This window comes from Bufo gargarizans, unplaced genomic scaffold, assembly GCF_014858855.1.
Source record: "Bufo gargarizans isolate SCDJY-AF-19 unplaced genomic scaffold, ASM1485885v1 original_scaffold_1790_pilon, whole genome shotgun sequence".
NCBI classification, from domain to species: domain Eukaryota; kingdom Metazoa; phylum Chordata; class Amphibia; order Anura; family Bufonidae; genus Bufo; species Bufo gargarizans.
The window spans coordinates 117,470-142,500 of NW_025334517.1; the positions used below are offsets into that span (position 1 = coordinate 117,470).

Consider the following 25,031-nt stretch of genomic DNA (forward strand, 5'->3'; position numbering starts at 1 on the left):
TCTCCTGTCCTACAGTCATCCTCTCCCCTGAAATGGCTGATAACAGGGGGCAATAGACTGTATTCTCCTGTCCTACAGTCATCCTCTCCCCTGAAATGGCTGATAACAGGGGCAATAGACTGTATTCTCCTGTCCTACAGTCATCCTCTCCCCTGAAATGGCTGATAACAGGGGGCAATAGACTGTATTCTCCTGTCCTACAGTCATCCTCTCCCCTGAAATGGCTGATAACAGGGGGCAATAGACTGTATTCTCCTGTCCTACAGTCATCCTCTCCCCTGAAATGGCTGATAACAGGGGGCAATAGACTGTATTCTCCTGTCCTACAGTCATCCTCTCCCCTGAAATGGCTGATAACAGGGGGCAATAGACTTGTATTCTCCTGTCCTACAGTCGTCCTCTCCCCTGAAATGGCTGATAACAGGGGGCAATAGACTGTATTCTCCTGTCCTACAGTCATCCTCTCCCCTGAAATGGCTGATAACAGGGGGCAATAGACTGTATTCTCCTGTCCTACAGTCATCCTCTCCCCTGAAATGTCTGATAACAGGGGGCAATAGACTGTATTCTCCTGTCCTACAGTCATCCTCTCCCCTGAAATGGCTGATAACAGGGGGCAATAGACTGTATTCTCCTGTCCTACAGTCATCCTCTCCCCTGAAATGGCTGATAACGGGGGCAATAGACTGTATTCTCCTGTCCTACAGTCATCCTTTCCCTTGAAATGGCTGATAACAGGGGGCAATAGCCTGTATTCTCCTGTCCTACAGTCATCCTCTCCCCTGAAATGGCTGATAACAGGGGGCAATAGACTGTATTCTCCTGTCCTACAGTCATCCTCTCCCCTGAAATGGCTGATAACAGGAGGCAATAGACTGTATTCTCCTGTCCTACAGTCATCCTCTCCCCTGAAATGGCTGATAACAGGAGGCAATAGACTGTATTCTCCTGTCCTACAGTCATCCTTTCCCTTGAAATGGCTGATAACAGGGGGCAATAGACTGTATTCTCCTGTCCTACAGTCATCCTCTCCCCTGAAATGGCTGATAACAGGGGGCAATAGCCTGTATTCTCCTGTCCTACAGTCATCCTTTCCCTTGAAATGGCTGATAACAGGGGGCAATAGACTGTATTCTCCTGTCCTACAGTCATCCTCTCCCTTGAAATGGCTGATAACAGGGGGCAATAGACTGTATTCTCCTGTCCTACAGTCGTCCTCTCCCCTGAAATGGCTGATAACAGGGGGCAATAGACTGTATTCTCCTGTTCTGCCTGTAAAGACGATTTCTGGGGATGTTTCCCTTTTCTTGCTCATTTGAACACAATTATGATTAGAGTCTAATTTGAATAAGTCTACACGCCCCTTCACTATGATGTCAGAGTTCTGCTCCGGCTCCATAATGACTCAGCCTGGAGTTTCAATGCTGTTGTATGTTCTGGCACACGTACATCTGAAGAATGCATCCGCCATAATGTGACGCACTGAGACCACGAGATCATCACCTTCAGACGTGACACCCCCCCACACACACACACTCGCACTCGGCGTAATAAATCCAGAATCCAGTGGAAGAATATTATAGATTTAATGTGCAGTGAATCAGTAAACAAGCTCCTCCCACCGCGCGGATCCACAGCCGTCTATAAGGCACACGATACTGAGCTGTGTTCACACGCTGCGGTCGGACTGCAATTTACACAAAACAACCGTAAAATGTACACGGCAATATTGGAGGGTAAGGTCCAAGAAATCACATGGGTGCTACTGAGCAGCGCTCGCGGCAGGGCGTCACTCCTTACGTCTGCAGGTGAACACATACTGGGGATTGGCTTGGAAACAGGTCAAATATGACGTAATGCTCTGCAGGCATCCCCCCGTCTACAAGACCCTCGTACACCTGCAGAGCATCGGACCCAATGCAGGGGAGAGAAGGCTGATTCCTGGCATATTTGGTGAAGTCGCCAGCGAGCACCTCCGCCTGGAGGACACAGAGAAGCCCGTCCTTCTCTGGGCACTGGAAGCGCTGGGTGATGTTGGGCAGAGACTTCTTGAAGTAAACCCCCGATCCGTACCTAGTGTCTGAAAGACAGCAAAAGAGTCAACATGGAGGACCCAGTGTAGAACACGTGGCATGCGTGACACACGGGACCCAGTGTAAAACACGGAGCGTGTGCGACACATGGGGCCCACCAGAGAAAATGGGGAGTGATTGAATCACGGGACCCTGCAGAGAACACGGGGCGTGCGCAACACACGGGACTAGGGTTGTCACGATACCAAAATTTTGATTCAGTTTCGATACCTTAAAAAAGTATTGCGATACTCGATACAACACAAAGAAAATAAAACCCCAAAAATGCCGCGTGCATTCCGCATTTTATGGAATGTCCGGCCCATAATAGAACAGGGTGGACAAGGTGACTAAAAAAAAATGGCGAATCGCGCAGTAGGAGATATTTTTTTATATTTTAATACAAACTGGATTCCAAAAAAGTTGGGACACTAAACAAATTGTGAATAAAAGCTGAATACAATGATGTGGAGATGGCAAATGTCAGTATGTTATGTGTAATAGAACGTAGATGACGGATCAAACGTTTAATCCGAGTAAATGTATCATTTTAAAGGAAAAATACGTTGATTCAAATTTTCACGGTGTCAACAAATCCCAAAAAAGTTGGGACAAGTAGCAATAAGAGGCTGGAAAAAGTAAATTTGAGCATAACGAAGAGCTGGAAGACCAATTACCACTAATTAGGTCAATTGGCAACATGATTGGGTATAAAGAGCTTCTCAGAGCGGCCGTGTCTCTCAGAAGCCAAGATGGGTAGAGGATCACCAATTCCCACAATGTTGCGCAGAAAGATAGTGGAGCAATATCAGAAAGGTGTTACCCAGCGAAACATTGCAAAGACTTTGCATCTATCATCATCAACTGTGCAGAACATCATCCGAAGATTCAGAGAATCTGGAACAATCTCTGTGCGTAAGGGTCAAGGCGGTAACACCATACTGGAGGCCCGTGATCTCCGGGCCCTTACACGACACTGCGCCACAAACAGGAATGCTACTGTAAAGGAAATCCCAGAATGGGCTCAGGAATACTTCCAGAAACCATTGTCAGTGACCACAATCCACCGTGCCATCCGCCGCTGCCGGCTGAAACTCTACAGTGCAAAGAAGAAGCCATTTCTAAGCAAGATCCACAAGCTCAGGCGTTCTCACTGGGCCAGGGATCATTTACAATGGAGTGCGGCAAAATGGAAGACTGTTCTGTGGTCAGACGAGTCACGATTCAAAGTTCTTTTTGGAAATCTGGGACGCCATGTCACCCGGACCAAAGAGGACAAGGACAACCCAAGTTGTTATCAACGCTCAGTTCAGAAGCCTGCATCTCTGATGGTATGGGGTGGCACGAGTGCGTGTGGCATGGGCAGCTTGCATGTCTGGAAAGGCACCATCAATGCAGAAAAATATCTTCAGGTTCTAGAACAACATCTGCTCCCATCCAGACGTCATCTCTTTCAGGGAAGACCCTGCATTTTTCCACAAGATAATGCCAGACCACATTCTGCATCACAACATCATGGCTGCGTAGGAGAAGGGTCCGGGGACTGAAATGGCCGGTCTGCAGTCCAGATCTGTCACCTATAGAGAACATTTGGCGCATCATAAAGAGGAAGGTGCAACAAAGAAGGCCCAAGACGATGGAACAGTTAGAGGCCTGTATTAGACAAGAATGGGAGAGCATTCCTATTTCTAACCCTGAGAAACTGGTCTCCTCGGTCCCCAGACGTCTGCTGAGTGTTGTAAGAAGGGGAGATGCCACACAGCGGGGAAAATGGCCTTGTCCCAACTTTTTCGGGATTTGTTGACACCATGAAATTCTGATTCAACATATTTTTCCCTTAAAATGGTACATTTTCTCAGTTTAAACTTTTGTTCCGTGATTTATGTTCTATTCTGAATAAAGTATTAGAAGTTGGCGCCTCCACATCATTGCATTCAGTATTTATTCACGATTTGTATAGTGTCCCAACTTTTTTGGAATCCGGTTTGTAGTGTGGACTTTTGGGCCGTAGCAATATGTGATGTTTATTTATATATTTTATATGTTAAATTGGGAAAGGGGTGATTTATACCTAATATTTAAGGTTTTTTTTTACTTTTTATTTAATAACTATTTCCCCCCTTAGGGGTAAAACCTGGGATCTTTTCATCCCTTGTCTAATCGCCCTGATAGAGATCTATTGTGGTGAATAGGATCTCACACTCTCCTTGCTGCCCTGTGCATAGTACACACAGCAGTAGGGAGGTGACTATGGCAGCCAGGGCTTCAGTAGTGTCTGATAGAGATCTATCAGGGTGAATAGGACCTCACACTCTCCCTGCTGCCCTGTGCATAGTACACACAGCAGCAGGGAGCTGAGCATGGCAGCCAGGGCTTCAGTAGAGCTCTGATAGAGATCTATTAGGGTGAATAGGACCTCACACTCTCCCTGCTGTCCTGTGCATAGTACACACAGCAGTAGGGAGCTGACCATGGCAGCCAGGGCTTCAGTAGAGTCTGATAGAGATCTATCAGGGTGAATAGGACCTCACACTCTCCCTGCTGTCCTGTGTATAGTACACACAGCAGCAGGGAGCTGACCATGGCAGCCAGGGCTTCAGTAGAGTCTGATAGAGATCTATTAGGGTGAATAGGACTTCACACTCTCCCTGCTGTCCTGGACTCTGTACACACAGCAGCAGGGAGGTGACCATGGCAGCCAGGGCTTCAGTAGAGTCTGATAGAGATCTATCAGGGTGAATAGGACCTCACACTCTCCCTGCTGTCCCTGTGCATAGTGACACACAGCAGCAGGGAGCTGACCATGGCAGCCAGGGCTTCAGTAGAGTCTGATAGAGATCTATCAGGGTGAATAGGACCTCACACTCTCCCTGCTGCCCTGTGCATAGTGCACACAGCAGCAGGGAGCTGACCATGGCAGCCAGGGCTTCAGTAGAGTCTGATAGAGATCTATCAGGGTGAATAGGACCTCACACTCTCCCTGCTGCCCTGTGCATAGTACACACAGCAGTAGGGAGCTGACCATGGCAGCCAGGGCTTCAGTAGAGTCTGATAGAGATCTATCAGGGTGAATAGGACCTCACACTCTCCCTGCTGCCCTGTGCATAGTACACACAGCAGTAGGGAGCTGAACTATGGCAGCCAGGGCTTCAGTAGAGTCTGATAGAGATCTATCAGGGTGAATAGGATCTCACACTCTCCCTGCTGTCCTGGGCTCTGTACACACAGCAGCAGGGAGCTGACCATGGCAGCCAGGGCTTCAGTAGAGTCTGATAGAGATCTATCAGGGTGAATAGGATCTCACACTCTCCCTGCTGTCCTGGGCTCTGTACACACAGCAGCAGGGAGCTGACCATGGCAGCCAGGGCTTCAGTAGTGTCTGATAGAGATCTATCAGGGTGAATAGGACCTCACACTCTCCCTGCTGCCCTGGGCTCTGTACACACAGCAGCAGGGAGCTGACCATGGCAGCCAGGGCTTCAGTAGAGTCTGATAGAGATCTATAGTGGTGACTAGGACCTCACACTCTCCCTGCTGCCCTGTGCATAGTACACACAGCAGCAGGGAGCTGACTATGGCAGCCAGGGCTTCAGTAGAGTCTGATAGAGCTCTATCAGGGTGAATAGGACCTCACACTCTCCCTGCTGTCCTGTGCATAGTACACACAGCAGTAGGGAGCTGACTATGGCAGCCAGGGCTTCAGTAGTGTCTGATAGAGCTCTATCAGGGTGAATAGGACCTCACACTCTCCCTGCTGTCCTGGGCTCTGTACACACAGCAGCAGGGAGCTGACCATGGCAGCCAGGGCTTCAGTAGAGTCTGATAGAGATCTATCAGGGTGAATAGGACCTCACACTCTCCCTGCTGTCCTGGGCTCTGTACACACAGCAGCAGGGAGCTGACCTATGGCAGCCAGGGCTTCAGTAGAGTCTGATAGAGATCTATCAGGGTGAATAGGACCTCACACTCTCCCTGCTGTCCTGGGCTCTGTACACACAGCAGCAGGGAGCTGACCATGGCAGCCGGGGCTTCAGTAGAGTCTGATAGAGATCTATCAGGGTGAATAGGACCTCACACTCTCCCTGCTGCCCTGTGCATAGTGTACACCGCAGCAGGGAGCTGACCATGGCAGCCAGGGCTTCAGTAGAGTCTGATAGAGATCTATCAGGGTGAATAGGACCTCACACTCTCCCTGCTGCCCTGTGCATAGTACACACAGCAGTAGGGAGGTGACTATGGCAGCCAGGGCTTCAGTAGAGTCTGATAGAGATCTATCAGGGTGAATAGGACCTCACACTCTCCCTGCTGTCCTGGGTTCTGTACACATAGCAGCAGGGAGCTGACCATGGCAGCCAGGGCTTCAGTAGTGTCTGATAGAGATCTATCAGGGTGAATAGGACCTCACACTCTCCCTGCTGTCCTGGGCTCTGTACACACAGCAGCAGGGAGCTGACCATGGCAGTCAGGGCTTCAGTAGTGTCTGATAGAGATCTATCAGGGTGAATAGGACCTCACACTCTCCCTGCTGTCCTGGGCTCTGTACACACAGCAGCAGGGAGCTGACCATGGCAGCCAGGGCTTCAGTAGAGTCTGATAGAGATCTATCAGGGTGAATAGGACCTCACACTCTCCCTGCTGCCATGTGCATAGTGCTGACCATGGACGGCTTCAGTAGCGTCCTGGCTGCCATGGTAACCGATCGGAGCCCCGCGATTACTCTGCTGTGGCTCCGATCACAACTGCTACTGCCACCAATAAAGAGGAGGGGAAGGGACCCTGTGGCCACTGCCACCAATGATTTAATACTGGGGGTGTTGGGGTGCACTGCGCCATCAATGTTTTTAAACCATTAATACAGATACAGGAGGCAGGTGCCGGCGGCAGAATCACATAGCCGGCACCCGACCGCTATGACAGGGAGCTGCGATCAGCGGCAGTTAACCCCTCAGGTGCAGCACCCGCCTACTGTATTTGTATTAATGGTTTAGTTATCATCATCATTGGTGGCGCAGTGGCCACAGCCCCTCCCCTTCTCCGCCCCTCTCTCTTCTCATTGGTGGCAGCGGCAGCAGCACAGGGGGAGGGAGGGAGAGAAACTGCTTCTCCCCTGTGCTGCTGAGAAGAACATGGAGCGCGCGGAGAGCAGCGTGCTCCATGTTCTCTGTAAATGGCAAATCCCAGTATCGAATCGATACTGTGCAAAAGTATCTATTGGGTATCGATAATCTGATACCCGGAGCAACCCTACATAGGACCCAGCAGAGAACACGGGGAGTGCGCAACATACAGGACCCAGGGGAGAACACAGGGAGTGCATGACACATGGGACCGAGCAGAGAACACGGGGAGTGCGTGACACACGGGACCGAGCAGAGAACACGGGGAGTGCGTGACACACGGGACCGAGCAGAGAACACGGGGAGTGCGTGACACACAGGACCGAGCAGAGAACACGGGGAGTGCGTGACACACAGGACCGAGCAGAGAACACGGGGAGTGCGAAACATACAGGACCGAGCAGAGAACACGGGGAGTGCGTGACACACAGGACCGAGCAGAGAACACGGGGAGTGTGTGACACACAGGACCGAGCAGAGAACACGGGGAGTGTGTGACACACAGGACCGAGCAGAGAACACGGGGAGTGTGTGACACACAGGACCGAGCAGAGAACACGGGGAGTGTGTGACACACGGGACCCAGCTGATAACACGGGGAGTGCGAAACATACAGGACCGAGCAGAGAACACGGGGAGTGTGTGACACACAGGACCGAGCAGAGAACACGGGGAGTGTGTGACACACGGGACCCAGCAGAGAACACGGGGAGTGCGTGACACACAGGACCGAGCAGAGAACACGGGGAGTGCGTGACACACAGGACCGAGCAGAGAACACGGGGAGTGCGTGACACACAGGACCGAGCAGAGAACACGGGGAGTGCGAAACATACAGGACCGAGCAGAGAACACGGGGAGTGCGTGACACACAGGACCCAGCTGAGAACACGGGGAGTGTGTGACACACAGGACCCAGCGGAGACTACGGGGAGTGTGTGACACACAGGACCGAGCAGAGAACACGGGGAGTGTGTGACACACAGGACCGAGCAGAGAACACGGGGAGTGTGTGACACACGGGACTCAGCGGAGAATACGGGGAGTGCGTGACACACGGGACTCAGCGGAGAATACGGGGAGTGTGTGACACACAGGACCCAGCAGAGAACACGGGGAGTGTGTGACACACGGGACCGAGCAGAGAACACGGGGAGTGCGTGACACACAGGACCGAGCAGAGAACACGGGGAGTGCGTGACACACAGGACCGAGCAGAGAACACGGGGAGTGTGTGACACACAGGACCGAGCAGAGAACACGGGGAGTGTGTGACACACAGGACCCAGCAGAGAACACGGGGAGTGTGTGACACACGGGACCGAGCAGAGAACACGGGGAGTGCGTGACACACAGGACCGAGCAGAGAACACGGGGAGTGCGTGACACACAGGACCGAGCAGAGAACACGGGGAGTGCGCAACATACAGGACCGAGCAGAGAACACGGGGAGTGCGTGACACACAGGACCGAGCTGAGAACACGGGGAGTGCGTGACACACAAGACCGAGCAGAGAACACGGGGAGTGCGTGAAACACAGGACCGAGCAGAGAACACGGGGAGTGCGTGAAACACAGGACCGAGCAGAGAACACGGGGAGTGTGTGACACACAAGACCGAGCAGAGAACACGGGGAGTGTGTGACACACAGGACCGAGCAGAGAATACGGGGAGTGTGTGACACACAGGACCGAGCAGAGAACACGGGGAGTGCGTGACACACAGGACCGAGCAGAGAACACGGGGAGTGTGTGACACACAGGACCGAGCAGAGAACACGGGGAGTGTGTGACACACAGGACCGAGCAGAGAACACGGGGAGTGCGTGACACACAGGACCGAGCAGAGAACACGGGGAGTGTGTGACACACAGGACCGAGCAGAGAACACGGGGAGTGTGTGACACTCAGGACCGAGCAGAGAACACGGGGAGTGCGAAACATACAGGACCCAGCGGAGAACACGGGGAGTGCGCAGAGAGCCGCATGCACCTTCACATATCATAGTGACTCCTCTATATAGAGGAGCACAAGGGATTAAGGGGGGGATCTGCCTCGTACATGGCCGGGGCCCCCACCGCTGTAGTGCTGTATTCACACCGACAGTTTTTGTTGCAGAAACTGTGGCAAATAAACGCATCAGCTTTACACATTTCACAAAACTTGAGCCCACGCAGCGCCCCTCACCCCCCTCCTGCCCACCAATCTGGGGTCACATGATCCTGTCCGAGCGGACGAGAGGAATCACGTGACGCAGCTTTTTGGGGCGACGAGCAGTAAGTGACGCGGCTTCTCACCTCTGGGCGTGCCGTACACTCTGTGGAAGCCGACATCACAGATGTCCCTGCAGAATTGTCGGGGGACCAGCTGGTAGAGGGTCTCGCTCCTCCGCGCCCTCGCCGCATCCTTCTTGGACTGGAAGACCCTGAACAGCAGCTCGTTCTGCACCTTCTCCATCTGGAAAGAGACGACTGTGAGGGGCTGGAGGGGTCCCCCCCCCCCCCCTGAATATATATGACACCATCACTCCCATCATCCTGCCCCTCTATTTACAGGGTGCTGTACATGCCGGTGAGGCCTCTACCTGGCAGATCCTGCCAATCTCAGGGAGCCTCCGCTGCCCCCCATATCCACCCCAGTGCTGAGGGGCGCACTGATAGCGGGTTACCTTCTGCAGGATCAGCCCTGCTTTCCTGAATTCTGTGCTCTGCTCCCTGAACTCCGGACTGCTCCGCTCCACCTCCAGCGACGGCAGCGGACTTGTCTGGATGTTCTGGAAGGAATCACGTAGACCTGGAAGAAAGAGACTACAGTGAGACCCCCAGGCGCGCGCGACTACAGCGAGACCCCCCAGGCGCACGACTACAGTGAGACCCCCCCCCGAGGCGTGCACGCGCGACTACAGTGAGACCCCCCCCCCAGGCGTGCGCGCGCGCGCTGCTCTACAGTGAGACCCCCAGGCTCGCTGCACTACAGTGAGACCCCCAGGCGCGCTGCACTACAGTGAGACCCCCCAGGCGCACGACTACAGTGAGACCCCCCAGGCGCACGACTACAGTGAGACCCCCCAGGCGCACGACTACAGTGAGACCCCCCAGGCGCGCGGGACTACAGTGAGACCCCCCAGGCGCGCGGGACTACAGTGAGACCCCCCCAGGCGCACGACTACAGTGAGACCCCCCCCAGGCGCACGACTACAGTGAGACCCCCCCCAGGCGCACGACTACAGTGAGACCCCCCCCAGGCGCACGACTACAGTGAGACCCCCCCCAGGCGCACGACTACAGTGAGACCCCCCCCAGGCGCACGACTACAGTGAGACCCCCCCCCAGGCGCACAACTACAGTGAGACCCCCCCCCAGGCGCACAACTACAGTGAGACCCCCCCCCAGGCGCACAACTACAGTGAGACCCCCCCCCAGGCGCACAACTACAGTGAGACCCCCCCCCAGGCGCACAACTACAGTGAGACCCCCCCCAGGCGCACAACTACAGTGAGACCCCCCCCCAGGCGCACAACTACAGTGAGACCCCCCCCCAGGCGCACAACTACAGTGAGACCCCCCCCAGGCGCACAACTACAGTGAGACCCCCCCCAGGCGCACAACTACAGTGAGACCCCCCCCAGGCGCACAACTACAGTGAGACCCCCCCCCAGGCGCACAACTACAGTGAGACCCCCCCCCAGGCGCACAACTACAGTGAGACCCCCCCCCAGGCGCACAACTACAGTGAGACCCCCCCCCAGGCGCACAACTACAGTGAGACCCCCCCCCAGGCGCACAACTACAGTGAGACCCCCCCCCAGGCGCACAACTACAGTGAGACCCCCCCCCAGGCGCACAACTACAGTGAGACCCCCCCCCAGGCGCACAACTACAGTGAGACCCCCCCCCAGGCGCACAACTACAGTGAGACCCCCCCCCCAGGCGCACGCGCAACTACAGTGAGACCCCCCCCCCAGGCGCACGCGCGACTACAGTGAGACCCCCCCCCCCCCCCAGGCGCACGCGCGACTACAGTGAGACCCCCCCCCCCCCAGGCGCACGCGCGACTACAGTGAGACCCCCCCCCCCCCCCAGGCGCACGCGCGACTACAGTGAGACCCCCCCCCCCCCAGGCGCACGCGCGACTACAGTGAGACCCCCCCCCCAGGCGCACGCGCGACTACAGTGAGACCCCCCCCCCCAGGCGTGCGCGCGCGACTACAGCGAGACCCCCCCCCAGGCGTGCGCGCGCGACTACAGCGAGACCCCCCCCAGGCGTGCTGCGCGCGACTACAGCGAGACCCCCCCCCCAGGCGTGCGCGCGCGACTACAGCGAGACCCCCCCCCAGGCGTGCGCGCGCGACTACAGCGAGACCCCCCCCCCCAGGCGTGCGCGACTACAGCGAGACCCCCCCCCCAGGCGTGCGCGACTACAGCGAGACCCCCCCCCCAGGCGCGCGACTACAGTGAGACATCCCAGGCGCGCTGCGCTACAGTGAGACCCCCAGGCGCGCTGCGCTACAGTGAGACCCCCAGGCGCGCTGCACTACAGTGAGACCCCCAGGCGCGCTGCACTACAGTGAGACCCCCAGGCGCGCTGCACTACAGTGAGACCCCCAGGCGCGCTGCACTACAGTGAGACCCCCAGGCGCGCTGCACTACAGTGAGACCCCCAGGCGCGCTGCACTACAGTGAGACCCCCAGGTCCTGACTACAGCTGTACCTAGTACAATGGTGTCATCAAGGTTCATCCAGAGAACAGCATTGGGAGGCACGGTGCCCCCTGCTGTTCTCTAAGACATGCCCTACACTGTGCAGTGTCAGTAGTAGTGCCCCGCAGTGTCAGTGGTAGTGCCCCGCAGTGTCAGTGGTAGTGCCCCGCAGTGTCAGTGGTAGTGCCCCGCAGTGTCAGTGGTAGTGCCCCGCAGTGTCAGTGGTAGTGCCCCGCAGTGTCAGTGGTAGTGCCCCGCAGTGTCAGTAGTAGTGCCCCGCAGTGTCAGTAGTAGTGCCCCGCAGTGTCAGTAGTAGTGCCCCGCAGTGTCAGTAGTAGTGCCCCGCAGTGTCAGTGGTAGTGCCCCGCAGTGTCAGTGGTAGTGCCCCGCAGTGTCAGTGGTAGTGCCCCGCAGTGTCAGTGGTAGTGCCCCGCAGTGTCAGTGGTAGTGCCCCGCAGTGTCAGTGGTAGTGCCCCGCAGTGTCAGTAGTAGTGCCCCGCAGTGTCAGTAGTAGTGCCCCGCAGTGTCAGTAGTAGTGCCCCGCAGTGTCAGTAGTAGTGCCCCGCAGTGTCAGTAGTAGTGCCCCGCAGTGTCAGTAGTAGTGCCCCGCAGTGTCAGTAGTAGTGCCCCGCAGTGTCAGTGGTAGTGCCCCGCAGTGTCAGTAGTAGTGCCCCGCAGTGTCAGTAGTAGTGCCCCGCAGTGTCAGTAGTAGTGCCCCGCAGTGTCAGTAGTAGTGCCCCGCAGTGTCAGTAGTAGTGCTCCGCAGTGTCAGTAGTAGTGCCCCGCAGTGTCAGTAGTAGTGCCCCGCAGTGTCAGTAGTAGTGCCCCGCAGTGTCAGTAGTAGTGCCCTGCAGTGTCAGTAGTAGTGCTCCGCAGTGTCAGTGGTAGTGCCCCGCAGTGTCAGTAGTAGTGCCCCGCAGTGTCAGTAGTAGTGCCCTGCAGTGTGACATAGTGGTGCCCGGTTTCTGACCATATGACGGAGGTTTTGCACTCACATCGTCTCCGGAGGGTGTATTTCCGCTCTCTTTCCATCGCAGTGTCATTGTCGAAGTTGATCACATGACCGGGCGGCGCACTCAGGACGAAGTTCCTCCGGGAGGCGAACGCTTTCTCCAGCTCCCTGTTGGCTTTCGCTGGGTATCGGTGACTCTCTGACGGACTCTCATAGAACCAGGTGACGGCGGCCTCCAGCAGCTCCGCCTCCAGGGACTGCGCCAGTTCATTCTGGACATCCAGGAGGAGGCGCTCTACCTGTACGGCCGCCACTATCCTGTCTGGCAGAGGACCGCTGATCTTCAGGGTGACTCGACCGTCTCGCAGATCTTCTTCCATCTCAACACTCGCGGGACAAGATGCTAAAGCGTCAATTTCTTCACTTCCAAAGAGCAGAAGGAGGTTGTTGTGTAAGAGCAGCGGCGTGGGGGAGGGGGATAGGACCCCCTGGAGCCAGGCCGCTGCCTCTGCCACATCCTCACCGCACTCCCCAGAAATGGTCACACACATCCCCTCATCAGACGGCTCAGGCCCTGCAAAACAGAAAAGAGGGCGAGAGGTGCCGATGAATCCGACAGGTGAGAGGACCAACAACACCCACTTTATACATATCTGTATGTGAGGAGCTCCCCCTACTGGTGGCTGTATATACATCTGTATGTGAGGAGCTCCCCCTAGTGGTGACTGTATATACATCTGTATGTGAGGAGCTCCCTCTAGTGGTGACTGTATATACATCTGTATGTGAGGAGCTCCCTCTAGTGGTGACTGTATATACATCTGTATGTGAGGAGCTCCCCCTAGTGGTGGCTGTATATACATCTGTATGTGAGGAGCTCCCCCTAGTGGTGGCTGTATATACATCTGTATGTGAGGAGCTCCCCCTAGTGGTGGCTGTATATACATCTGTATGTGAGGAGCTCCCCCTAGTGGTGGCTGTATATACATCTGTATGTGAGGAGCTCCCCCTAGTGGTGGCTGTATATACATCTGTATGTGAGGAGCTCCCCCTAGTGGTGGCTGTATATACATCTGTATGTGAGGAGCTCCCCCTAGTGGTGGCTGTATATACATCTGTATGTGAGGAGCTCCCCCTAGTGGTGGCTGTATATACATCTGTATGTGAGGAGCTCCCCCTAGTGGTGGCTGTATATACATCTGTATGTGAGGAGCTCCCCCTAGTGGTGGCTGTATATACATCTGTATGTGAGGAGCTCCCCCTAGTGGTGGCTGTATATACATCTGTATGTGAGGAGCTCCCCCTAGTGGTGGCTGTATATACATCTGTATGTGAGGAGCTCCCCCTAGTGGTGGCTGTATATACATCTGTATGTGAGGAGCTCCCCCTAGTGGTGGCTGTATATACATCTGTATGTGAGGAGCTCCCCCTAGTGGTGGCTGTATATACATCTGTATGTGAGGAGCTCCCCCTAGTGGTGGCTGTATATACATCTGTATGTGAGGAGCTCCCCCTAGTGGTGGCTGTATATACATCTGTATGTGAGGAGCTCCCCCTAGTGGTGGCTGTATACACATCTGTATGTGAGGAGCTCCCTCTAGTGGTGGCTGTATACACATCTGTATGTGAGGAGCTCCCTCTAGTGGTGACTGTATACACATCTGTATGTGAGGAGCTCCCTCTAGTGGTGACTGTATATACATCTATAAGTGAGGAGCTCCCCCTAGTGGTGGCTGTATATACATCTGTATGTGAGGAGCTCCCCCTAGTGGTGACTGTATATACATCTGTATGTGAGGAGCTCCCCCTAGTGGTGACTGTATATACATCTGTATGTGAGGAGCTCCCCCTAGTGGTGGGAGCAGATGTACAGATGTACCTACCCCCTCAGTATTTCCCTCCTGGGGGCAGTTAGTATCACACATTCTCACCTTTGGGGTTCTTGGTAAACTCCATATTCTTGACATTTGTGATCCTAGATGCTTTGAACTTGTCCAGAAAAGCCTTAAAGGTGGATGGAAGAAGATGATTGTTATGATACTCTGCTCCTTCTTGTTACTTTAGTGAACATTATTACTGACCAGAATCCTTATCTCAATCCATATCACCGTCAACATTCTCCATGTCAAGCAGGATGTGGATATTGAGGATATCACTAGCTCTGACCAAGTGCCGGTGGACAGGGACACGCTCCCATACACACACAGCATGCCCTCTACCTTCTCCCATACACAGAGCATGCTCTCTACCTTCTCCCATACACAGAGCATGCTCTCTACCCTCTCCCATACACAGAGCATGCTCTCTACCTTCTCCCATACACAGAGCATGCTCTCTACCTTCTCCCATACACAGAGCATGCTCTCTACCTTCTCCCATACACAGAGCATGCTCTCTACCTTCTCCCATACACAGAGCATGCTCTCTACCTTCTCCCATACACAGAGCATGCTCTCTACCTTCTCCCATACACAGAGCATGCTCTCTACCCTCTCCCATACACAGAGCATGCTCTCTACCCTCTCCCATACACAGAGCATGCTCTCTACCCTCTGCCATACACAGAGCATGCTCTCTACCCTCTGCCATACACAGAGCATGCTCTCTACCTTCTCCCATACACAAAGCATGCTCTCTACCCTCTCCCATATACACAGCATGCTCTCTACCCTCTCCCATATACACAGCATGCTCTCTACCTTCTCCCATACAAGTAAATAGAGGTGATTTATGAAACAGTGCAGCTTTAATTAGGTGTAGCTCTCCTGATGAATGGAAGCTGCGCTGTGATTGGTTGCCCATTCCACAGCTCACAGCAGGAGGTCAGGCAAGATGGTCGCACACATACGTTCTAATGACCGCTGTTAGGACACGGCAGGTTTGCCCGAGAAGGGATCATCCTTGTACTGCTCTTGTTGGGTCACAGCTGCTCCTTAAAACCATCAGCCCCGGTGGTCGCCATCCCTGGGGCTAATAATCCAGTCGCCTCCCTCTACTGATGCTGTAATTGCCATTGAGCAGAGGCTCAGCTTACAGCAGGGGGCAGGAAGTGGTTAAAAGCGTCACTCTCATCCCAGACATTTCCAGTTCATCCCCCTAATAAAGGTCTGACAACACAATAACCCTTTAAGGACTTAAAGGCTATGTACACCATTGGAGGCAATTTTTGTTTATGATTGCATTATACTAAATTTTTGTCTAAAAATCATATTTTCAAATGCCCTTTATTAAAAATATTGAGCCATTCTGTCACAAAGAGTTAGCTGTTTTTCTGTGTGACTGGTGCTTTCACTTTGTGCTGGTCATCTAATAAATCTTATCGCTAAACTACTGAGAGGTCATAACTGCTTCTCTGAGCTATAATGAGTGCAGAGATAAGGAGCCCGTCATCTCCCCAACTGACGGAAAAGACAGAAAGTCCACAGGCAGCCACTACAGAATCTCAGCTCTGTACAGAGAAAAGGGCTCCATATTTTCAATAAAAACTAATTGAAAAAATTATTTTTAGTTCAAGGCAAGTACATGCAACATAGACTAATGTAAAATGTCGGCATCTCTGACAGCCTGAAGTATGGAAGGTCGGAGCTCTGATTGATGGGGGCTCTGGAGACTCGACATTTACGAAAATACCGCCCACTAATGTCCTATACCTCCCCCTGCAGACAGGTGTGGCAGGTTAACCCCTCGTATCATCAACTACTAATCATCCACATTCCATATAACGTCCTGAACGGAAGCAAAATCTGCACAAACCTGGAATGTTTCCACGTCCAAGGGGTGGATGACGAAATTCACCTCCATCGAGGACTGGTGCAATCTGGCAAAATCAAGAACCGCCTGTGTCATGATGTCTGCCACCTTATGTTTCTGCAGACCCATGTTACCAGTCCCCAATGCTGGGAACGAGATGGAGGAAGACTTATGAGTATGTGCGGTCATTAGACACTTCTTGGTGACTTCTTGTAGAGTCTGGAATACGACAAACATACACTCTATTATTACACACCAAGCATGGCGGCCATACACATGACACACCTGAACAGCTATCTCCCTGACCTTCACCCCACATGACCGAGTATGCATGTGTGCAAGAGGGGAGAGAACTACTGCTCCTCTGACCTTCTCCAGGTTCCCCTCTTCCACACACCCCCAGGTTCCCCACATCTAGACCCCACCCCCCAAGGTTCCCACCTCCAGATCCCCCTCCCCCAAGTTCCTCTCGCCCAGACCCTGCCCCATGTTCCCCTCCTCCAGACCCCCCAGGTTCCCCTCCTCCAGACCCCTCCCCCAGGTTCCCCTCCTCCAGACCCCTCCCCCAGGTTCTCCTCCTCCAGGTTCCCCTCCCCCAGGGTCCCCTCCTCCAGGTTCTCCTCCCCCAGGGTCCCCTCCTCCAGGTTCTCCTCCCCCAGGGTCCCCTCCTCCAGGTTCTCCTCCCCCAGGGTCCCCTCCTCCAGGTTCTCCTCCCCCAGGGTCCCCTCCTCCAGACCCCTCCCCCAGGTTCCCCCTCCTCCAGGTTCTCCTCCCCCAGGTTCCCCTCCTCCAGGTTCTCCTCCCCCAGGTTCCCCTCCTCCAGACCCCTAAGTTGCCCTCCTCCAGACCCCCCAGGTTCCCCTCCTCCAGACCCCCCCAGGTTCCCCTCCTCCAGACCCCTCCCCCAGGTTTCCCTCCTCCAGACCCCTCCCCCAGGTTCCCCTCCTCCAGACCCCTCCCAGGTTCCCCTCCTCCAGGTCCCTCCCCCAGGTTCCCCTCCTCCAGGTCCCTCCCCAGGTTCCCCTCCTCCAGGTCCCTCCCCCAGGTTCCCCTCCTCAAGACCCCCTAAGTTCTCCTCCTCCAGACCCCCCCCCCAGGTTCCCCTCCTCCAGACCCCCTCCCAGGTTCCCCTCCTCCAGACCCCCTCCCAGGTTCCCTCCCCCATGTTCCCCCCCCCCCAGGTTCCCTCCCCCATGTTCCCCCCCCCCCAGGTTCCCCTCCTCCAGAACCCCAGGTTCCCCTCCTCCAGACCCCCAGGTACCCCTCCCCCAGGTTCCCCTCCTCCAGACCCCTCCCCCAGGTTCCCCTCCTCCAGACCCCTCCCCCAGGTTCCCCTCCTCCAGACCCCCCAATATAACATAAATGTCTGATAGGAGCGGGTCTCAGGGGAAATACCCCCACCTATCTCCAGAACAAGGCCCTGAGGTGACACCACACATGCATGACGTTCTCTCCTTTCACCGTTATGGGACTCACCGCAGTGAATGGAGGGTGGCTGCGGGTGCGATGTGCTGGGCCCCGTTCTGGACATAAGAGGGGTCCCAGCGGGGAAACATTTATGTCATATCCTAGCGATACACCACAAATATCACTAAAAAGATGTCCGGTTTCTGGGTGTACAGTGCAAGAAGACACTCGCCTTCTCCACGTTCGTTTCACCAGTTGCTAATATCACGTGGTACACAAAGTGGCAGGGCAGGTTGGGGCCCCTGGTAGAGATCATGTTGCTGAATGAGTGGCCCTTCCTCCAGACTTCCTCCTGAAGCTTCGGGCCGGCTCTGCTGTAAATGGCTGATGATATGGCTCCGCGAGTGAGGTCCAGATCCGAGGAAATGGAGTTTACGATGACCGACGTCTGGAAGAGACAAAGCATCCAAGAGAAAACAGTACACATGGGGGCCCCGCACCACACAGACGACATGAGGAGCCCCGCACCCAGACATGAGGAGCCCCGCACCCCCACATGGGGGCCCCGCACCACACAGACGACATGAGGAGCCCCGCACCACACAGATGACATGAGGAGCCCCGCACCCCCACATGAGGAGCCCCGCACCCACACAGACGACATGAGGATCCCCGCACCCACACAGACGACATGAGGAGCCCCGCACCCACACAGACGACATGAGGAGCCCCGCACCCACACAGACGACATGAGGAGCCCCGCACCCACACAGACGACATGAGGAGCCCCGCACCCACACAGACGACATGAGGAGCCCCGCACCCACACAGACGACATGAGGAGCCCCGCACCCACACAGACGACATGAGGAGCCCCGCACCCACACAGACGACATGAGGATCCCCGCACCCACACAGACGACATGAGGAGCCCCGCACCCACACAGACGACATGAGGATCCCCGCACCCACACAGACGACATGAGGAGCCCCGCACCCACACAGACGACATGAGGAGCCCCGCACCCACACAGACGACATGAGGAGCCCCGCACCCACACAGACGACATGAGGAGCCCCGCACCCACACAGACGACATGAGGAGCCCCGCACCCACACAGACGACATGAGGAGCCCCGCACCCACACAGACGACATGAGGAGCCCCGCACCCACACAGACGACATGAGGAGCCCCGCACCCACACAGACGACATGAGGAGCCCCGCACCCACACAGACGACATGAGGAGCCCCGCACCCACACAGACGACATGAGGATCCCCGCACCCACACAGACGACATGAGGAGCCCCGCACCCACACAGACGACATGAGGAGCCCCGCACCCACACAGACGACATGAGGAGCCCCGCACCCACACAGACGACATGAGGAGCCCCGCACCCACACAGACGACGCGAGGAGCCCCGCACCACACAGACGACGCGAGGAGCCCCGCACCACACAGACGACATGAGGAGCCCCGCACCACACAGACGACATGAGGAGCCCCGCACCACACAGACGACATGAGGAGCCCCGCACCACACAGACGACATGAGGAGCCCCGCACCACACAGACGACATGAGGAGCCCCGCACCCCCACATGAGGAGCCCCGCACCACACAGGCGACATGAGGAGCCCCGCACCCACACAGACGACATGAGGAGCCCCGCACCCACACATCGCGATGAGCCCCACACCACACAGACGACATGAGGAGCCCCGCACCACACATCGCGAGGAGCCCCGCACCCACACAGACGACACGAGGAGCCCCGCGCCCACACAGACGACATGAGGAGCCCCGCGCCCACACAGACGACATGAGGAGCCCCGCGCCCACACAGACGACATGAGGAGCCCCGCGCCCACACAGACGACATGAGGAGCCCCGCGCCCACACAGACGACATGAGGAGCCCCGCGCCCAGACGACATGAGGAGCCCCGCGCCCACACAGACGACATGAGGAGCCCCGCGCCCACACAGACGACATGAGGAGCCCCGCGCCCACACAGACGACATGAGGAGCCCCGCGCCCACACAGACGACATGAGGAGCCCCGCGCCCACACAGACGACATGAGGAGCCCCGCGCCCACACAGACGACATGAGGAGCCCCGCGCCCACACATCGCGAGGAGCCCCGCACCACACAGACGACATGAGGAGCCCCGCACCCACACATCGCGAGGAGCCCCGCACCACACAGACGACACGAGGAGCCCCGCACCCACACATCGCGAGGAGCCCCGCACCACACAGACGACATGAGGAGCCCCGCACCCACACATCAGACACGAGGAGCCCCGCACCCACACATGAGGAGCCCCGCACCCACACAGACGACATGAGGAGCCCTGCACCACACATCGCGAGGAGCCCCGCACCACACAGACGACATGAGGAGCCCCGCGCCCACACAGACGACATGAGGAGCCCCGCGCCCACACATCGCGAGGAGCCCCGCACCCACACAGACGACATGAGGAGCCCCGCGCCCACACAGACGACATGAGGAGCCCCGCGCCCACACAGACGACATGAGGAGCCCCGCACCACACATCGCGAGGAGCCCCGCACCACGCAGACGACATGAGGAGCCCCGCACCCACACATCGCGAGGAGCCCCGCACCACACAGACGACACGAGGAGCCCCGCACCCACACATCGCGAGGAGCCCCGCACCACACAGACGACATGAGGAGCCCCGCACCCACACATCAGACACGAGGAGCCCCGCACCCACACATGAGGAGCCCCGCACCCACACAGACGACATGAGGAGCCCCGCACCCACACATCAGACACGAGGAGCCCCGCACCCACACATGAGGAGCCCCGCACCCACACAGACGACATGAGGAGCCCTGCACCACACATCGCGAGGAGCCCCGCACCACACAGACGACATGAGGAGCCCCGCGCCCACACAGACGACATGAGGAGCCCCGCGCCCACACATCGCGAGGAGCCCCGCACCCACACAGACGACATGAGGAGCCCCGCGCCCACACAGACGACATGAGGAGCCCCGCGCCCACACAGACGACATGAGGAGCCCCGCACCACACATCGCGAGGAGCCCCGCACCACGCAGACGACATGAGGAGCCCCGCACCCACACATCGCGAGGAGCCCCGCACCACACAGACGACACGAGGAGCCCCGCACCCACACATCGCGAGGAGCCCCGCACCACACAGACGACATGAGGAGCCCCGCACCCACACATCAGACACGAGGAGCCCCGCACCCACACATGAGGAGCCCCGCACCCACACAGACGACATGAGGAGCCCCGCACCCACACATCAGACACGAGGAGCCCCGCACCCACACATGAGGAGCCCCGCACCCACACAGACGACACGAGGAGCCCCGCGCCCACACAGACGACACGAGGAGCCCCGCGCCCACACAGACGACACGAGGAGCCCCGCGCCCACACAGACGACACGAGGAGCCCCGCGCCCACACAGACGACACGAGGAGCCCCGCGCCCACACAGACGACACGAGGAGCCCCGCGCCCACACAGACGACACGAGGAGCCCCGCGCCCACACAGACGACACGAGGAGCCCCGCGCCCACACAGACGACACGAGGAGCCCCGCGCCCACACAGACGACACGAGGAGCCCCGCGCCCACACAGACGACACGAGGAGCCCCGCGCCCACACAGACGACACGAGGAGCCCCGCGCCCACACAGACGACACGAGGAGCCCCGCGCCCACACAGACGACACGAGGAGCCCCGCGCCCACACAGACGACACGAGGAGCCCCGCACCCACACATCGCGAGGAGCCCCGCACCACACAGACGACATGAGGAGCCCCGCACCACACAGACGACACGAGGAGCCCCGCACCCACACATGAGGAGCCCCGCACCACACAGACGACATGAGGAGCCCCGCACCCACACATCAGACACGAGGAGCCCCGCACCCACACATGAGGAGCCCCGCACCCACACAGACGACATGAGGAGCCCCGCGCCCACACAGACGACACGAGGAGCCCCGCGCCCACACAGACGACACGAGGAGCCCCGCGCCCACACAGACGACACGAGGAGCCCCGCGCCCACACAGACGACACGAGGAGCCCCGCGCCCACACAGACGACACGAGGAGCCCCGCGCCCACACAGACGACACGAGGAGCCCCGCGCCCACACAGACGACACGAGGAGCCCCGCGCCCACACAGACGACACGAGGAGCCCCGCGCCCACACAGACGACACGAGGAGCCCCGCGCCCACACAGACGACACGAGGAGCCCCGCGCCCACACAGACGACACGAGGAGCCCCGCGCCCACACAGACGACACGAGGAGCCCCGCGCCCACACAGACGACACGAGGAGCCCCGCGCCCACACAGACGACACGAGGAGCCCCGCGCCCACACAGACGACACGAGGAGCCCCGCGCCCACACAGACGACACGAGGAGCCCCGCGCCCACACAGACGACACGAGGAGCCCCGCGCCCACACAGACGACACGAGGAGCCCCGCGCCCACACAGACGACACGAGGAGCCCCGCGCCCACACAGACGACACGAGGAGCCCCGCGCCCACACAGACGACACGAGGAGCCCCGCGCCCACACAGACGACACGAGGAGCCCCGCGCCCACACAGACGACACGAGGAGCCCCGCGCCCACACAGACGACACGAGGAGCCCCGCGCCCACACAGACGACACGAGGAGCCCCGCGCCCACACAGACGACACGAGGAGCCCCGCGCCCACACAGACGACACGAGGAGCCCCGCGCCCACACAGACGACACGAGGAGCCCCGCGCCCACACAGACGACACGAGGAGCCCCGCGCCCACACATCAGACACGAGGAGCCCCGCGCCCAACATCAGACACGAGGAGCCCCGCGCCCACACATCAGACACGAGGAGCCCCGCGCCCACACATCAGACACGAGGAGCCCCGCGCCCACACATCAGACACGAGGAGCCCCGCGCCCACACATCAGACACGAGGAGCCCCGCGCCCACACATCAGACACGAGGAGCCCCGCGCCCACACATCAGACACGAGGAGCCCCGCGCCCACACATCAGACACGAGGAGCCCCGCGCCCACACATCAGACACGAGGAGCCCCGCGCCCACACCTCAGTGCGAGAGGCTCACATACACACGGTCATATCACATGATGACACGCACACAGGTCACATGACCACTGAATTAATTCTACTTCTTGAAGACACGGACCTTCTCCTCCTCAATCTTTCCCGTCTTCAGGTGAAGGTTCAGGCCATTGACAGTGAGGGGGGTGGTCATTTGTGAAGATGCCCCCTGATGCCAGGCCTGTGCTGAGGAGGAGGAGGCTGCGCCACTCAGCGCGTCGCTCTGCCCCAGCCCCTGCTCGCACGCGCTCTTCATTGCTTGCACGGTTTTGTCATCATGGTTCACGAGGCGGATCTCCTTCAGGCGACTCACGTGCTCAGTCCGACAATGTTCGACAACCACTTCCACTATGATACTGGCGCAGAGGTCAAGGGGGAAGCCGAATATGCCGGAGCTGACCGCCGGGATGGCCACCGAGCTCAGGTCCCTCTGGCTGCTCACATACTCCAGAACCTTCCTGATGGCTTGCCGCAGCTGGCCCTTGCATTTCTCCGCTGTACCCTCAGACCACCGGGGCCCCACCGCATGGACAATGTGTTTACTGGGCAGCGTTCCCGCACTGGTCACCTCAATGTCTCCTGCTGCCAAAACCCCCCTCTGAGAGATGATGATTTGACTCTCCTGGACAATCTGCTGTCCTCCGGCCTCCACCAGGGCGCGCGCCAGCCCCCCGATGTGCTCCAAGTGGTCGTTAGCTGCATTCACCACCACGTCGGTGTCCTGTGTGGTGAGATCCCCCCGCCAGACGCTGATCAGTTGTCCTGTGCGCAGCAGCTTCTCATAGACCGGCACAGGGGCGGTAGTGGCGGCCGGCCTGTGTCCGCTCACCTCGGCCGTGCACCGGAACTTCCTGATGAAGAGGTCGTTCACATTGGTCTTACAGCTGAGGAGGACGCGGTGGACATCTTCAGGGAGCGTGACCTTACAGACCTGCTCCATCTCCTGCCAACAAAGCACAGGGACCTTCACTTGTACACACAGCACTGCTGTAAGGAAATATCTCTGCTTACTGTAAGTGAATTGGGACATGTACTATCTACATACTATAGGAGGCGCGCAGCCTGTATATATTCAAACAATGCAAAAAGCCAATTGGCTGAATCCCTTGCTTCACCCAGATAATTATATCACCTTAATACATAACTTTCATTTGTAATAATAAATCCGCTCAGTGAGCCAAAAAGAAAGGGTTAAATATAAACTGCGCCCCGTCACCGCTGCCTTATCGCTAGTAGGGGTGTGCAGCAACCCTAACCCCACGCTGCCCAATACCCCTGATGGAGCCGGTGGAACATGTCGGGGGGGCAGTTGTTAGGTTTTAGTTTTCTGTTCCGATCTGCTACCAGTGCAGTCACATATATCAGAGGTATATCAGGTGCCAGCCGGCAGTTGTACTACACCACTAATGGACTGGAGGTCATGTACTAACATGGGGGAGAGTGCACACCCCTACTAGCGGTAAGAAAGAAAGCACCTGGACATTAGGCAGCGGTGACGGGGCGCAGTTTATATTTAACCCTTTCTTTTTGGCTCACTGAGCGGATTTATTATTACAAATGAAAGTTATGCATCAACGTGATATAATTATCTGGGTGAAGCAATTGGCTTTTTGTATTGTTTAAATAATTATACCTTCACCCAGATAAGGTCCTCTGTTATTAATGTGGTAAAAGCCTGTATATACTGGGTGAACAAAGGCAGTGTACTAAGGCCGCAAAGGCAGTGTACTAAGGCCGCAAAGGCAGTGTACTAAGGCCGCAAAGGCAGTGTACTAAGGCCGCAAAGGCAGTGTACTAAGGCCGCAAAGGCAGTGTACTAAGGCCGCAAAGGCAGTGTACTAAGGCCGCAAAGGCAGTGTACTAAGGCCGCAAAGGC

The 25,031-nt window shown here is 57.1% G+C and overlaps 2 protein-coding genes across 3 annotated transcripts in view; one reads left to right on the plus strand and one right to left on the minus strand.

The window, feature by feature from the left end:
* Positions 1-1,567: 1,567 nt before the first annotated feature.
* Positions 1,568-25,031, minus strand: part of PARP9 (poly(ADP-ribose) polymerase family member 9) — a 34,752-nt gene continuing 11,288 nt past the window's right edge. Inside the window, exons 2-9 of one of the 2 annotated variants that reach the window (XM_044274503.1) lie at positions 23,241-24,098; positions 18,230-18,445; positions 16,594-16,809; positions 14,772-14,844; positions 12,884-13,414; positions 9,858-9,982; positions 9,487-9,646; positions 1,568-2,080 (exon numbers count right to left, since the gene is read on the minus strand). In XM_044274503.1, the coding sequence (XP_044130438.1) occupies positions 1,797-2,080; positions 9,487-9,646; positions 9,858-9,982; positions 12,884-13,414; positions 14,772-14,844; positions 16,594-16,809; positions 18,230-18,445; positions 23,241-24,095 (2,460 nt within the window). In that variant the 5' untranslated portion in view covers positions 24,096-24,098 and the 3' untranslated portion in view covers positions 1,568-1,796. Of the gene's footprint in view, positions 2,081-9,486; positions 9,647-9,857; positions 9,983-12,883; positions 13,415-14,771; positions 14,845-16,593; positions 16,810-18,229; positions 20,132-23,240; positions 24,099-25,031 lie in introns of those variants that run through there. The other variant, XM_044274502.1, reaches the window with a different exon arrangement.
* LOC122923652 (serine/arginine repetitive matrix protein 1-like) lies at positions 20,569-21,834 on the plus strand. The gene has a single exon (XM_044274505.1). It carries the CDS (start codon positions 21,106-21,108, stop codon positions 21,832-21,834), a length of 729 nt encoding a protein of 242 aa, XP_044130440.1. The 5' UTR covers positions 20,569-21,105.